The following is a 15387-nucleotide window of genomic DNA, read 5'->3' on the forward strand; positions in this document are numbered from 1 at the left end:
AAGTGTCGCCATACAACATTCCTAGAACACACACCCGTTTTTCAACAGTGTAGTGTTCTTCCTTTAAGTTCATACTCCTCTCAAAAGTCTCTCACCATACTAGATTCCTATAAACACACACCCACATCTCCTACACTCACCCAGAGGGTCAGAGCTGCGGCGTCGTCTCATGGCAGGCAGGTAGTCCGGTGACAGCAGCACCTTGAAGAGGCGCTCAAAGGGCTGGCATTGGACAAAGGAGTGCAGGCCTCGCGCGTTCAGGCACAGGGCACTGAACACGTTAGGGAGAGAACCAAGCACCTCCCGGGTGGCCGGGACCTGCAGAGAGAGAGACTGTGAGAGAGAGAAAAGGGAGAAAGAGAGATAAAAAGAAGGGGAGGGAGAGAGTGAGAGACAGAGTGGCGAGGGGTAGGGAACAACTAGGAGGAGAGGGACTGGGGAAGGAGGGTAGGGGGAGGCGCAGGGAATCAAACCGTAAAGGCAATCCGGGGGGGGGGGGGGGGGGGGGGTAGAACAGGAGGGAAGCGTGAGGGAGGAAAGGAGGAGAGGAAGTGGTGAAACCAATGAGGGAGAATGACTATTTATTGTAATGCTGTGTGGCAGAGGAGGATGAGGGAGAGATGGAGTGAAGTTGGAGGAGGGCTATGTGAAGGAAGACAGTGTTTTCCATAAGATAAAATATTGTCAGCCGGCTACTTTTTCATTTAAAAGTTTTAATTCGCTAGTCAGAAAAGTCTATTAACCCTACTCTCACTAGAATTAACAATATTCATCTTCTAGTGATCTATTGATAGGACAGGCACCTGTCAGTCACAAAGCGAGCGATGACAGGGGAAAAACTGCTGGTTTGTCAGTCTACTGTCTGTCCCGCCTCTCGGTACCCGTGTTATTTTTGTGCGCTGAGGTTGAATTTCTTTTCACGGAGGAGGGAGAGCATGATAAGTCTCCTGTGAATGAATTAACACGCCCCATGTAATGTACAGTGCCTTCAGAAACTATTCATACCCCTTGACTTATTCCACATTTTGTTGTGTTACAGCCTGAATTCAAAATGGATTCAATAAAAAAAAAATCCCCTCACCCATCTACACACACACACAATACCACATAATTACAAAGTGAAAACATGTTTAGACATTTTTGCAAATCTATTGATAAAGAAATACCTCATTTACATAAGTATTCACACCCCTGAGTCAATACATGTTAGAATCTCCTTTGGCAGTGATTAAAGCTGTGAGTCTTTCTGGGTATGTCTATAAGCGCTTTGCATACCTGGAATGTACAATATTTGTACATTATAATTTTTTTAATTCTTCAAGCTCTGTCAAGTTGGTTGTTGATGAATGCTAGACAACCATTGTCAAGTCTTGCCATACATTTACATTTTAGCCGATTTAAGTCAAAACTGTAAATAGGCCAATCAGGAACATTCAATGTTGTCTTCGTAAGCAACTCCAGTGTATATTGTGTTTTTGGTTATTGTCCTGCTGAAAGGTCAATTTGTCTTCCAGTGTCTGTTGGAAAGCAGACAACAAGGTTTTCGCCTGTGCTTAGCTCTATTCCGTTTATTTTTATCCTAAAAAAAACTCACTAGACTTTGCCGATGACAAGCATACCCATAACATGATGTAGCCACAACCATGCTTGAAAACATATATAGTGGTACTCAGTGATGCGTTTTCCCCAAACACGCTTGGTATAACAAAATGTGGATAAAGTCAAGGGGTGTGAATACTTTCTGAAGGCACTGTAAGTGTTCACAATTAGTTGAAATCCACTTAGGCCCAATTATTGTTTTGTTGAGCATTCATTCCTTTCCATTTCATAGGCCTATATAGCCAGCCACGGAGTTGGGGCGCATAGGCTATTTACTGTTCTTTGATTGACAACAGAACAGATTGTGTTGACTAGTTTATAAAAGGAGTCGAACTAACTGAATAAATTAAATCGCCAACATCCCTTTGCTATTCATAAATCATACAATGTTGTTATATGTCCACGGCATCGAATCGGGACAAGTAAACCAAAGATCTCGTTTGTATTTTCCTAGGATTTGAAGCCCATTTTAAGACTTGCCAGTGACCGCTTAAGTGACTCGTCAGTGTAGCCTAGTGATGTATTGGGTTGTTCGGGAACAGCTCTTTTTGAAGAGATCTTTTAGGTGAACGGAACCAAATCGCATTGGTGAGAGCCGTTCATGTTTAACACCTGCTTCATTCCTCAATCCTGTAGGTCTATTCATGGATGCCAGACTTTGTATAAAAGTGGGGGCGCACAATCTGGTGGGGCATCTGTGGATCCTCCCCCTGAAGATGTTGGCATTTTAAAACCTTTTTCCTGCAATTCTCTTGTTTCTCAACAGGGAATCCATGTTTAATTGACACAACACAACCTTGAAAGAGTAGACTAGATTTAGTTTTTGCCACAATACATTTAAAGGGTATACTAGATTCATTTTTCTGAATTGATTACTAATCTACCACCTTCACTCAAAGTCCCACCCACTTATTGACAGGTCTGAAACCCTACCAACTCTGACTTCCAAATATCCTGCCCCCTCCCCTGACAATAGCACCCACAGTGATTGATTGACAAGCCAAACTGTTAAAGGGACATTTCACCCAAATTACAAAATGACACTATGGTTTCCTTACCCTAAGTGTCCACAGCAGCAGAGCCAATAAAATACATAAATTGAAGAATATACAATTATGGCAATTCATATCTTGCAATAAAACTAAATATGATTTGAATCTCAAGAGAAGACAACCTATTTTTAACATTAAACCTACCTTACTTAGAAAATAGTCATGATCATATAGGCCTAGGCGTTACCCAAAACAACAACACACTGCATTCATACCTTTTCAGTCATTCTTATTGCACAGTCACGTATTTCTACTCAATACCACAACTCATTTGACCAATCTGGGAGGTAAAGTCGTTAGAGTATTCAATAACTTAGCTGTGTATTTTTGGATGGAATCAAGGCATTAGAATGTACCAGAGGCCACCAGAATAGAGCTTGTTCATGACCCCCCCCCCGGACCGGAACTCCCTGGCTGGCTACTTCTTCTATTTGGCTGGCTACTCAATGTACTTACAAACAACACTGAAGACTAGCTAGTGTAGGCGCACTGGCTGCACTGCTGTTTATGTATGACCCTGCTGTAAAATAAAATGTGACATTTAAACATGTCAAATATGTGTATAAGAAGAGGGGGAAGGACAGGGGGAAGCAATGAGAGGGGGGATCCGGTGAGCGATCAAAGAGAGGGAGAGAGAGGAGAGAGAGAAAGAGTGACCCCGCATTCAGACACTAGCGGCAAAAATGCTCGCCGCACTTATCAAAGCGAACCTGCATTGAAGACCATGGAGAGTGGAAGTTCCTATTCCACACTGCTCTATTTTCAACACTCCTGTTGACATGTTCCGCTTTCGTCCAGCCAACCAGAAAAATGTTGGAGGGACAGTGATCCTTTTAGATTGGTTTAAATTCTTCCAAATACAGGAGGGGGAGAAACATTATATTAACACTTTCACTTGCAGAAAGGGTTTTTGCCATTAGTGTCTGAAAGCGGGGTGAGCCGAGAGGAGAGGGAGTGCTGTGTGACTCACGTCTTTGATGAGCAGGGCATGCAGCATGACATCAGTCAGACCGTTATCCTGCAGGGAGGAGAGCAGAGACGGCTCCTGGAACACAAACACTGTCACCACCTCCGTTGCTGTGGAGGCAAGAGAGAGGAGGAGAGGAGACGGAGGAAGAACGTTTTAAAATCAGACCAAAAACTGAACAGACAATTTCTACCATTACCTTTTCGCTTAACAGCAAAATGGCATATGATTTGATCGACTTTGGAGAATTCTCTCAAGTGATATTACTACGCAATCTAACACATCTCATCAAAGATCACTCTGAAGCATGTTGTGTGACCTGAGTACTCACCCAGTAGGAAGAGAGAAGGTCCATAGTACTCGGCATTGCTGATGATGTGCTTGAGTGAGGTAGGCAAGGACCCGTCCATGACTGGAGAATAGAGGCCATACATAGACAGGAAGGTTAGTCAGGCTGTCCAGAGGGCATTCATGCAATACATTTACATAATGGAATATATACAGTGCCTTCAGAAAGTATTCACACCCCTTTACTTTTTCCACATTTTGCTGTGTTACAGCCTGAATTTTAAATGGATTAAATTGAGATTGTGTCACTGATCTACACACAATACCCCATAATGTCAAAGGGAATTTTGTTTTTTGAAATGAAAGCTGACATATCTTTACATTTACATTTTTGTAATTTAGCAGACGCTCGTATCCAGAGCGACTTACAGTTACTGAGTGCATACATTTATTTTTTATTTTTCATACTGGCCCCCTGTGGGAATCGAACCCACAACCCTGGCGTTGCAAACGCCATGCTCTACCAACTGAGCTACATCCCTGCCGGCCATTCCCTCCCCTACCCTGGACGACGCTGGGCCAATTGTGCGCCGCCCCATGGGTCTCCCGGTCGCGGCCGGCTACGACAGAGCCTGGATTCGAACCAGGATCTCTAGTGGCAGCTAGCACTGCGATGCAGTGTCTTAGACCACTGCGCCACTTGAGTAGATCCCTTTGTTATAGCAAGCCTAATTAAGCTCAAGCGTAAAAATCACAAAATTTTTGATTTTCACCATGACGCCATGGTGATTTTAAAACAGTTAAGAGTTTAAATGGCTGTGATAGGAGAAAACTGAGGAAGGATCAACAACCCTGTAGTTACTCCACAATACTAACCTAAATGAAAGAGTAAAAAGGAGGAAACAATACAGCTAAGCACAGGAAAATTCCTAGAGGAAAACCTGGTTCAGTCTGCTTTCCAACAGACACTGGGAGACAAATTCACCTTTCAACAGGACAATAACCAAAAACACAATATACACTGGAGTTGCTTACGAAGACGACATTGAATGTTCCTGAGTGGCCTTGCTACAGTTTTGACTTAAATTAGCTTGAAAATATATGGCAAGACATGAAAATGGCTGTCTAGCATTGATCAACAAAGAACTTGACAGAGTTCGAAGAATAATTTTTTTTTATTCTTCGAATATTCTACCATACAGGTGTATTTGTACTTATTAAGAATCCCCATCACCTGCTGCCAAGGCAGCAGCTACTCTCCTGGGGTGCAAACAAGATTAAGGCAATTATACTTAACAATTTCAAAGATTTTACTGAATTACAGTTTATATAAGGAAATCAGTCAATTTAAATAAATAAATTAGGCCCTAATCTATGGTTTTCACATGACTGGACAGGGGTGCAGCCATGGGTTGGCCTTGGAAGTCATAGGCCCACCCACTTGGCAGCCAGGCCCAGCCAATCAGAATGAGTTTCTCCCCACAAAGGGGCTTTATTACAGAAATAAATACTCCTCAGCACCCCCCCTCAGACTTTGTTTCATTTCAGCTCATGAAACATGGGACCAACACATTACATGTTGCGTTTATATTTTTGTTCAGTGTACATCACAAAAAATAAATAAAACACTGTACATAATTCAACACATTATTACATCACTACTCTACCATTACATATCTACAATACAACATTTACAATAACACAATATTACAACGCACGTGTGTAGAGTGTGTGCGTGTCTCTAATCACAGTCCATAAGGTGTAGTTTGATCTGTTTTTACTGCTTGCATGAGTTACTTGATGTGGAATAGAGTTCCATGTGGTCATGGCTCTATGCAGTACTGTGCGTTTCCCCAGAGTCTGTTCTAGAATGTTCTGGGAACGGTGAAGAGACCCCTGGTGGCATGTCTTGTGGGGTATGTGTGTATGGGTGTCTGAGCTGTGTGTTAGTTGTTTTAACAGACAGCTCGGTGCTTTCAACATGTCAACACAGTAGTGACGCAGTCAATCTCTCCTCTACTTTGAGCCAGGAGAGATTGACATGCATGTTATTGATGTTGGCTCTCAGTGTACATTTAATGGCCAGCTGTGCTGCTCTGTTCTGGGCCCACTGTAATTTGCCCATGTCCCTCTGTCTCTTGACCATAGGACTGGGTAGTCATCCAGATGCGACAAAACTAGGACCTGTAGGACTTGTTTTGTTGATAGCGATGTCAAGAAAGCAGAGCTTTATTAGGGACAGACCTCTCCTTATCTTAGCTACCTTTGCATCTGTATTTTAATCATGACAGTTTACAATCCAGGGTTACACCAAGCAGTTTAGGCTGCTCAATTTCCACAGTATTCATTACAAGATTTAGTTGAGGTTTAGGGTTTAGTGAATTATGTCCCAAATACAACGCTTTTAGTTTGAAATAATAAACTGACTGCAGCTGTTTTTTAAGCGTTGCTGTGATTTCACTTGCTTTTGTAACTGACGTGTATAATGTTCAGTCATTAGCACAGATAGACAAAGGATTTACTCAGTGACAGGGCATTAGTAAAGATTTTAAAAAGTAAGGGGCCTAGACAGCTGCCGTGGGCATTGCCCTACTCTACCTGGATTATGTTGGAGATACTTCCATTAAAAGAACACCCTCTGTTCTGTTAGACAGGTAATTCTCGATCCACGATATAGCAAAAATCATACCATACATTTTTTCAGCAGCAGATTATGATCGATAATCTCAAGTTGAACTGAAGTCTAACAAAACCACTCCCGCAATTTTTTTAATATCAATTTATTTCAGCCAATTATCAGTAATTTGTGTAAGTTACGTACATGTTGAGTGCCCTTCCCTATAAGCATACTGAAAGTCAGTTAATTTGTTTACTGTGAAGTAGCATTGTATGTGGTCAAAGTAAATGTTTTCCAAAAGTTTACTAAGAGTTGGCTGAGCTCTTAGAGACTTAAACCAAAAGATTCATAGCTGTAACGTGCATCAAAGCTGGGACCGAGAGAATGAAAAACAGCTTCTATCTCAAGGCCATCAGACTGTTAAATAGCCATCACTAGCACATTAGAGGCTGCTGCTGCCTATTGAAATCACTGGCCACTTTAAGAAATGGAACACTAGTCACTTTAATAATGTTTACATATCTTGCACTACTCATATGTATAGACTGTATTCTATAATATTCTACTGTATCTTAGTCCATGCCGCTCTGTCATTTCTTATCCATATACGTATATATTCTTAAATTCCATTCCTTACTAGATTTGTGTGTATTGGGTATATGTTGTGAAATTGTTAGATATTACTGCACTGTCGGAGCTAGAAGCACAAGCATTTCGCTACACCCGCAATAACATCTGCTAAACACGTGTATGTGACAAATAAAATTTGATTTGAACAATTGCCAAAGGTTTTTCTAAAATGTTTTTACTCAGGGGGGTGAATACTTATCTAATCAATATGGTTTTATTTTTCATAAATGTTATTTATTTAATCCCACTTTCTGAAAGCACATATGGCCTTCATGGTTATGAATAGTCTTCCACTTCAATTTGTTGAAACACCATTACCTACTATCAGCATTTCAATCCCTTAACCCTTAAGGGTGGCAGGTAGCCTAGCGCTTAAGAGCATTGGGCCAGTAAGCGGTCGCTGGTTCGAATCCCTGAGCTGAAAAATCTGTCAATGTGCCCTTGAGCAAGGCACTGAACCCTAATTGCTCCTGTAAGTTGCTCTGGATAAGAGTGTCTGATAAATTACTAAAATGATCATATAGGGCCAGTTTCCCCAGATAGCTTAAAATAGCTGGCCAGAGTTACAATATGAATTAAATAGATTTCCTTCTAAAAAATGATAATTAAGGATGTTAAGGAGATTCTGTTCCCCTGCTAGGCCTGTTAGGAAACAGAATGTTGTGGGTGTATACCAGTAAACAGCTGATTTGCCAGCTCAGCCAATGGGATGTGCATACACTTGGATATTCAAATGAGCTACTAAATCCACGTGGGGCTAGCTGGCTTGCTTTGTTTTACCCATGCGGCAGCTCCACCAAGTCATATAGTGTGGATTGAATCAGGATTTGGAAAAGCATTATGGAACTACTAGAGTACTTTACTATAACAGCAATTAATGCAGACTGATTATTTCACAAAGGTTGAGTCTATTTCTGATATTTTTGTTGTTAGTTAGCTAGACTATATCAGTCAACAAAAGCTAACTAGGTTTCCTCGACATCCAAACCACAGGACTTGAAATAGAAGTGACTGGTGAGGTAGTTGTACAGGCTTTGTCCCTTTTGCTAACACAAGCTGTGGATTGATATTGATAGCTGGATTCTGTGTAGTGTGCACTCCTGAACCCATGGGAGATTCTCAATAGATTTTGCCCACTCCTCCGTCCTCTCCTACTTTTGAAAAAGGTCAAAGATAATCAAGGAGAGGAGGCAAGGAGGAAATATGGAAACAAATGCGCTTTTATTAAAACCCCAAATGTGTAAAGTATTTCACTTGTGGCAGACATTTTATAGATAAAAAGGCAGCATATGGAGCTTTCCTCTTTTGTTCTCTATTGCTCCTCTAGTGTCTCAAGCAAGGGGGGAGGCCGATGACATCACTGATTTCCATCAGACCAACTCCTTGAAGTTTGCAGTTGTCTAAAGAAACACTATTATGCTCAAACGCGTATTTTTTTTCCTTTAGTGTGTTACTGTATTTATACTTGGGATAACACTTTCCAAAAGTTCAATAATCGCTGTAGGACGTCTAAGTCTAGAGAATCTCCATTTATCATGCTTTTTAGAGTGTGGTTTTTATAGCTCACTCACCGTTGCGGATGCCATCAGAGAAGGCAGGGTCCTGGATGGCTTTCTTTAAAAAGTTTAACATTGACTTCAACAGAGCGGCCCTCTGGGGAATACACTGGACGCCTGGACGGAGAAAAGGCATGGGAGTTGGTCAACATGGGAGATGGTCAACATGGAGTGTGTGCGTGCGTGTATGTGCTTGAGTCTGAGCGTGTGATAGTCTAAGCTGTGTGTGTGCGTTGTATGTGTGTTCCTCTGCGTGTGTATGTGTGTGTGTGTGTGTACCTGCGCGGGGCGTGCTGACAGTGCTGCTGAGTCCTCTGGGATCTGTCTCAGGTCTAGAGCCAGAGGAGGTTGAGGGACCAGGGCTGCTCTCCATCCTCTCTTCTGACACTGTTAGGAATACACAGTGTTAGCAACCACAACACAAAGCCAACAGCCATAACACCACGACACACAGCCAACTCTGGACCTATATTAGCAACCGTAACGCAGACATGGAAAAAGTTGTAAATTGACGCCATTTAACTTTTAATTCTAGTTTAGGGAGAGCATTAATAGTTACCAGGAAGTAGCATTGTAGTTTTTGTTGGCTTTTTGAATGGTCTTCAAATGGGGGGAAAAAATAGCGCAATGGTCTTCAAGCCAAACACTTTATAAAAAGACATCTGGCAGAAGTAAATTCATCCCCCAAAAATTTATTTTACCTTTATTTTAACAGGGAAGACATATTGACACCTAGAACTCTTTTACAAAATGCGCCCTGTATACACACATACCACACACAGTGCATTCGGAAAGTATTCAGATGCATTGACTTTTTCCACCTTTTGTTACGTTACAGCCTTATTCTAAAATGGTTAAAATTGTTTTTCTTCCCTAATCTACACACAATACCCCATAAAGAAAAAGCAAAAACAGGTTAAGATTTTTTTTTTTTTTAAAGGATTACAAATAAAAAACGGAAATATTACATTTACATAAGTATTCAGACCCTTTACTCAGTACTTTATTGAAGCACGTTTGACAGAGATTACAGCCTTGAGTCTTCTTGGGTATGACGCTACAAGCTTGGCACACCTGTATTTGGAGAGTTTCTCCCATTCTTCGCTGCAGATCCTCTCAAGCGCTGTAAGGTTGCAGGGGGCACATCTCTGCACAGCTATTTTCAGGTCTCTCCAGAGATGTTTGATCGAAGCAACTCCTGCATTGTCTTGGCTGTGTGCCAAGGGTCGTTGTCCTGTTGGAAGGTGAACCTTCGCCCCAGTCTAAGGTCCTGAGCACTCTGGAGCAGGTTTTCATCAAGGTCAATGTACCGCTGAAAAACATCCCCACAGCTTGATGCTGCCACCACCATGCTTTACCGTAGGGATGGTGCCAGGTTTCCTCCACATGTGACGCTTGGCATTCAGGCCAAAGAGCAATCTTGGTTTTCAACTGAGCAATCAGGGGAGAAGGGCCTTGGCTAGGGAGGTGACCAAGCACCCGATGGTCACTCTGACAGAGCTCCAGAGTTCCTCTGTGGAGATGGGAGAACCTTCCAGAAGGACAGCCATCTCTGCCGCACTCCACCAATCAGGCCTTTGCGGTAGAGTGGCCAGACGGAAGCCACTCCTCAGTAAAAGGCACATGACAGCCCGCACAGAGTTTGTCAAAATGACTCTGACTATGAGAAACAAGATTCTCTGGTCTGATGAAACCAATATTGTTCTTTGGCTTGAACGCCAAGCATCACGTCTGGAGGAAACCTGGCACCATCCCTACAGTGAAGCATGGTGGTGGCAGCATCATGCTGTGGGAATGTTTTTCAGCGGCAGGGACTGGGAGACTAGTCAGGATCGAGGGAAAGATGAACGGAGAAAAGTAGAGAGATCCTTGATGCAAACCAGCTGCAGAGCGCTCAGGATCTCAGACTGGGGCAAAGGTTCACCTTCCAAAAGGACAACGACCCTAAGACACAGCCAAGACAACGCAGGAGTGGCTTCGGGACAAGTCTCTGAATGTCCTTGAGTGGCCCAGCCAGAGCCCGGACTTGAACCCGATCGAGCATCTCCGGAGACACCTGAAAATAGCTATGCAACGACGCTCCCAAGCCAACCTGACAGAGCTTTAGAGGATCTGCAGAGAAGAATGGGAGAAACTCCCCAAATACATGTGTGCCAAGGTTATAGCTTCATACCCAAGAAGACAAGGCTGTAATCTCTGCCAAAGGCGCTTCAACAAAGTACTGAGTAAAGGGTCTGAATACTTATGCAAATGTGATTCCAGTTTTTTTTTTTTTTTATATATAAATTAGCAAAATGTTCTAAAAACCTAAATTTGCTTTGTCATTATGGGGTATTGTGTGTAGATTGATGAGGGGAAAATAACAATTTAATCAATTTTAGAATAAGGCAAAATTTAACAAAATGTGGAAAAAGTAAAGGGGTCTTAAATGGCCGGGTTTTCACAAATGTTATGATATAATCGTCAAGCCCATTCAAAAGATTAGGGGACAGGACCCTGATGTATAGCGGAAGGGGTGGTTACTTTCACAGGGTATCATAGCCATGTAGATCCCTCAATATGGTCTGAACAAATGTAGGCCTATACCCAAATACAGTGGGGGAAAAAAGTATTTAGTCAGCCACCAATTGTGCAAGTTATCCCACTTAAAAAGATGAGAGAGGCCTGTAATTTCCATCATTGGTACACGTCAACTATGACAGACAAAATAAGAAAATAAAATCCTGAAAATCACATTGTAGGATTTTTAATGAATTTATTTACAAATTATGTTGGTCAATAACAAAAGTTTCTCAATACTTTGTTATATACCCTTTGTTGGCAATGACACAGGTCAAACGTTTTCTGTAAGTCTTCACAAGGTTTTCACACACTGTTGCTGGTATTTTGGCCCATTCCTCCATGCAGATCTCCTCTAGAGCAGTGATGTTTTGGGGCTGTCGCTGGGCAACACGGACTTTCAACTCCCTCCAAAGATGTTCTATGGGGTTGAGATCTGGAGACTGGCTAGGCCACTCCAGGACCTTGAAATGCTTCTTACGAAGCCACTCCTTCGTTGCCCGGGCGGTGTGTTTGGGATCATTGTCATGCTGAAAGACCCAGCCACGTTTCATCTTCAATGCCCTTGCTGATGGAAGGAGGTTTTCACTCAAAATCTCACGATACATGGCCCCATTCATTCTTTCCTTTACACGGATCAGTCATCCTGGTCCCTTTGCAGAAAAACAGCCCCAAAGCATGATGTTTCCACCCCCATGCTTCACAGTAGGTATGGTGTTCTTTGGATGTAACTCAGCATTCTTTGTCCTCCAAACACGACGAGTTGAGTTTTTACCAAAAAGTTATATTTTGGTTTCATCTGACCATATGACATTCTCCCAATCCTCTTCTGGATCATCCAAATGCACTCTAGCAAACTTCAGACGGGCCTGGACATGTACTGGCTTAAGCAGGGGGACACGTCTCGCACTGCAGGATTTGAGTCCCTGGCGGCGTAGTGTGTTACTGATGGTAGGCTTTGTTACTTTGGTCCCAGCTCTCTGCAGGTCATTCACTAGGTCCCCCCGTGTGGTTCTGGGATTTTTGCTCACCATTCTTGTGATCATTTTGACCCCACGGGGTGAGATCTTGCGTGGAGCCCCAGATCGAGGGAGATTATCAGTGGTCTTGTATGTCTTCCATTTCCTAATAATTGCTCCCACAGTTGATTTCTTCAAACCAAGCTGCTTACCTATTGCAGATTCAGTCTTCCCAGCCTGGTGCAGGTCTACAATTTTGTTTCTGGTGTCCTTTGACAGCTCTTTGGTCTTGGCCATAGTGGAGTTTGGAGTGTGACTGTTTGAGGTTGTGGACAGGTGTCTTTTTTACTGATAACAAGTTCAAACAGGTGCCATTAATACAGGTAACGAGTGGAGGACAGAGGAGCCTCTTAAAGAAGAAGTTACAGGTCTGTGAGAGCCAGAAATCTTGCTTGTTTGTAGGTGACCAAATACTTATTTTCCACCATAATTTGCAAATAAATTCATAAAAAATCCTACAATGTGATTTTCTGAAATTTCTCAATATGTCTGTCATAGTTGACGTGTACCTATGATGAAAATTACAGGCCTCTCATCTTTTTAAGTGGGAGAACTTGCACAATTGGTGGCTGACTAAATACTTTTTTTCCCCCAATGTATATGATTGACAAAGAAAAAAAGAGCTTACTGCTTTCTGACTGGCCGTCCATGTCTGTGTCCATGTCCTCAGATTCTACGGTAGAGTTGGGTCTCTGGATCTTTGGCTTGATGACAAAAGGGCACTCTTTCCTTGACAGGTCCACCTCATGCTGCAGAAAGAGAGACAGAGAAAGAGAGACAGAGAGAGAGAGAGACAGAGAGAGAGAGACAGAGAGAGAGAGAGAGGGGGCATGAGAGATGGCGAGAGAGAGAGAGAAGGCAAGAGAGAGAGCGCGAGAGAGAGAGGGCGAGAGAGCGCAAGGGTGTGAGTGAGTACAGGAGTTTGGCACACGTTTGTTCCAGCAGTGAATGAGCTGAGTAGCCAGACCCCTAGAGTGCTGTGTCAGGGACCCGGGCAGCGAGGTGCGTCACACACTCAGTCTTTCCCAGGTTATTTATATAACCAACTTCCAAGCCCTCTGGCAACATGTCAATTGAAACTAATAGAAGTGTTTTTTGCTGGGGCAACAGAGATAGGCATTGGAGCCTGCCCTGCATATACAATGGTAGGGAAAACACGTGTGTGTGTGTGTGTGTACATGACCCTACGTCCCCTGCTGATAAAGATGGTAAGGCGCGTGTGTGTGTGTGTGTGTTTGTTTGTGATGGGCATATTCGAACAGACGTTAGAGTATTCATATACAGTACCAGTCAAGTTTGGACACACCTACTCATTCAAGGGTTTTCCTTTATTTTTACTATTTTCTACATTGTAGAATACTATGAAATAACACAAATGGAATCATGTAGTAACCCAAAAAGTGTTAAACAAATTAAAATATATTTAATATTTGAGATTCTTCAAATAGCCACCCTTTGCCTCGATGACAGCTTTGCACACTCTTGGCATTCTCTCAACCAGCTTCACCTGGAATGCTTTTCCAACAGTCTTGAAGGAGTACCCACATATGCGGAGCACTTGTTGGCTGCTTTTCCTTCACTCTGCCGTCCGACTCATCCCAAACCATCTGAATTGGGTTGAGGTCGGGGGATTGTGGAGGCCAGGTCATCTGATGCAGCACTCAATCACTCTCCTTCCTGGTCAAATAGCCCTTACACAGCCTGGAGGTGTGTTGGGTCATCGTCCAGTTGAAAAACAAATGAGTCCCACTAAACCCAAACCAGATGGGATGGCGTATCGCTGTAGAATGCTGTGGTAGCCATGCTGGTTAAGTGTGCCTTGAACTCTAAATAAATCACAGACAGTGTCACCAGCAAAGCACTCCCATACCATAACACCACCTCCTCCATGCTTTACGGTGGGAACTACACATGCGGAGATCATCAGTTAACCCACACCGCGTCTCATGGCGGTTTGAACCATAAATCTCCAATTTGGACTCCAGACCAAAGGACACATTTCCACTGCTCGAGTTCCCTGATCCAAGCAAGTCACTCCTTATTGGTGTCCTTTAGTAGTGGTTTCTTTGCAACAATTCAAAATCAAATGTATTGGTCACATACACATGGTTAGCAGATGTTATTGCGAGTGTTGCTAAATGCTTGTGCTTCTAGTTCTGACAGTGCAGCAATATCTAGCAAGTAATATCTAACAGTTCCACAACAAAAACCTAATACACACAAATGTAAGTAAAGGAATGAAATAAGAATATATAAATATATAGATGAGCAATGTCATTACCAGAGTGGCATAGGCTAAGATGCAATAGATAGAATACAGTATATACATATGAGATGGGTAATGCAAGATATGTAAACATTATTAAAGTGACTAGTGTTCCATTTATTAAAGTGGCCAGTGATTTTCAAGTCTGTATGTAGGCAGCAGCCGCTCTGTGCTAGTGATGGCTGTTTAACAGACTGATGGCCTTGAGATAGAAGTTGTTTTTCAGTCTCTCAGTCCCAGCTTTGATGCACCTGTACTGTCCTCGCCTTCTGGATGATAGCAGGGTGAACAGGCAGTGGCTCGGTTGGTAGTTGTCCTTGATTATCTTTTTGGCCTTCCTGTGACATCGGGTGCTGTAGGTGTCCTGGAGGGCAGGTAGTTTGCCCCTGGTGATGCGTTGTGCAGACCGCACCACCCTCTGGAGAGCCATGCGGTTGTGGGCGGTGCAGTTGCCGTACCAGGCGGTGATAAAGCCCGACATGATGCTCTCAATTGTGCATCTGTAAAAGTTTGTGAGGGTTTTAGGTGACAGCCTCCTGAGGTTGAAGAGACGCTGTGGCGCCTTCTTCACCACACTGTCTGTGTGGGTGGACCATTTCAGTTTGTCAGTGATATGTACGCCGAGGAACTTAAAACTTTCCACCTTCTCCACTGCTGTCCCGTCGACGTGGATAGGGGGGGTACTCCCTCTGCTGTTTCCTGAAGTCCACGATCATCTCCTTTGTTTGTTTTTTACGTTGGTGAGAGGTTATATTCCTGACACCACACTCCCAGAGCCCTCACCTCCTCCCTGTAGGCTCTCATCGTTGTTGTTGCTAATCAAGCCTACTACTG

At 43.0% G+C, this 15387-nt stretch overlaps 1 protein-coding gene across 1 annotated transcript in view; it reads right to left on the reverse strand.

Moving 5' to 3' along the window:
- The window catches only part of huwe1 (HECT, UBA and WWE domain containing E3 ubiquitin protein ligase 1), an 81463-nt gene that overhangs the window by 50739 nt on the left and 15337 nt on the right, over positions 1–15387 (reverse strand). The window contains exons 15-20 of the mRNA XM_084187819.1: positions 12916–13036; positions 8989–9096; positions 8725–8826; positions 3950–4030; positions 3622–3728; positions 141–333 (exon numbers count right to left, since the gene is read on the reverse strand). Of these exons, the coding sequence (XP_084043945.1) occupies positions 141–333; positions 3622–3728; positions 3950–4030; positions 8725–8826; positions 8989–9096; positions 12916–13036 (712 nt within the window). The remainder of the gene's footprint in view (positions 1–140; positions 334–3621; positions 3729–3949; positions 4031–8724; positions 8827–8988; positions 9097–12915; positions 13037–15387) is intronic.

Source organism: Coregonus lavaretus, assembly GCF_964263955.1.
Source record: "Coregonus lavaretus genome assembly, chromosome: 22".
Classification (NCBI taxonomy): Eukaryota; Metazoa; Chordata; class Actinopteri; order Salmoniformes; family Salmonidae; genus Coregonus; species Coregonus lavaretus.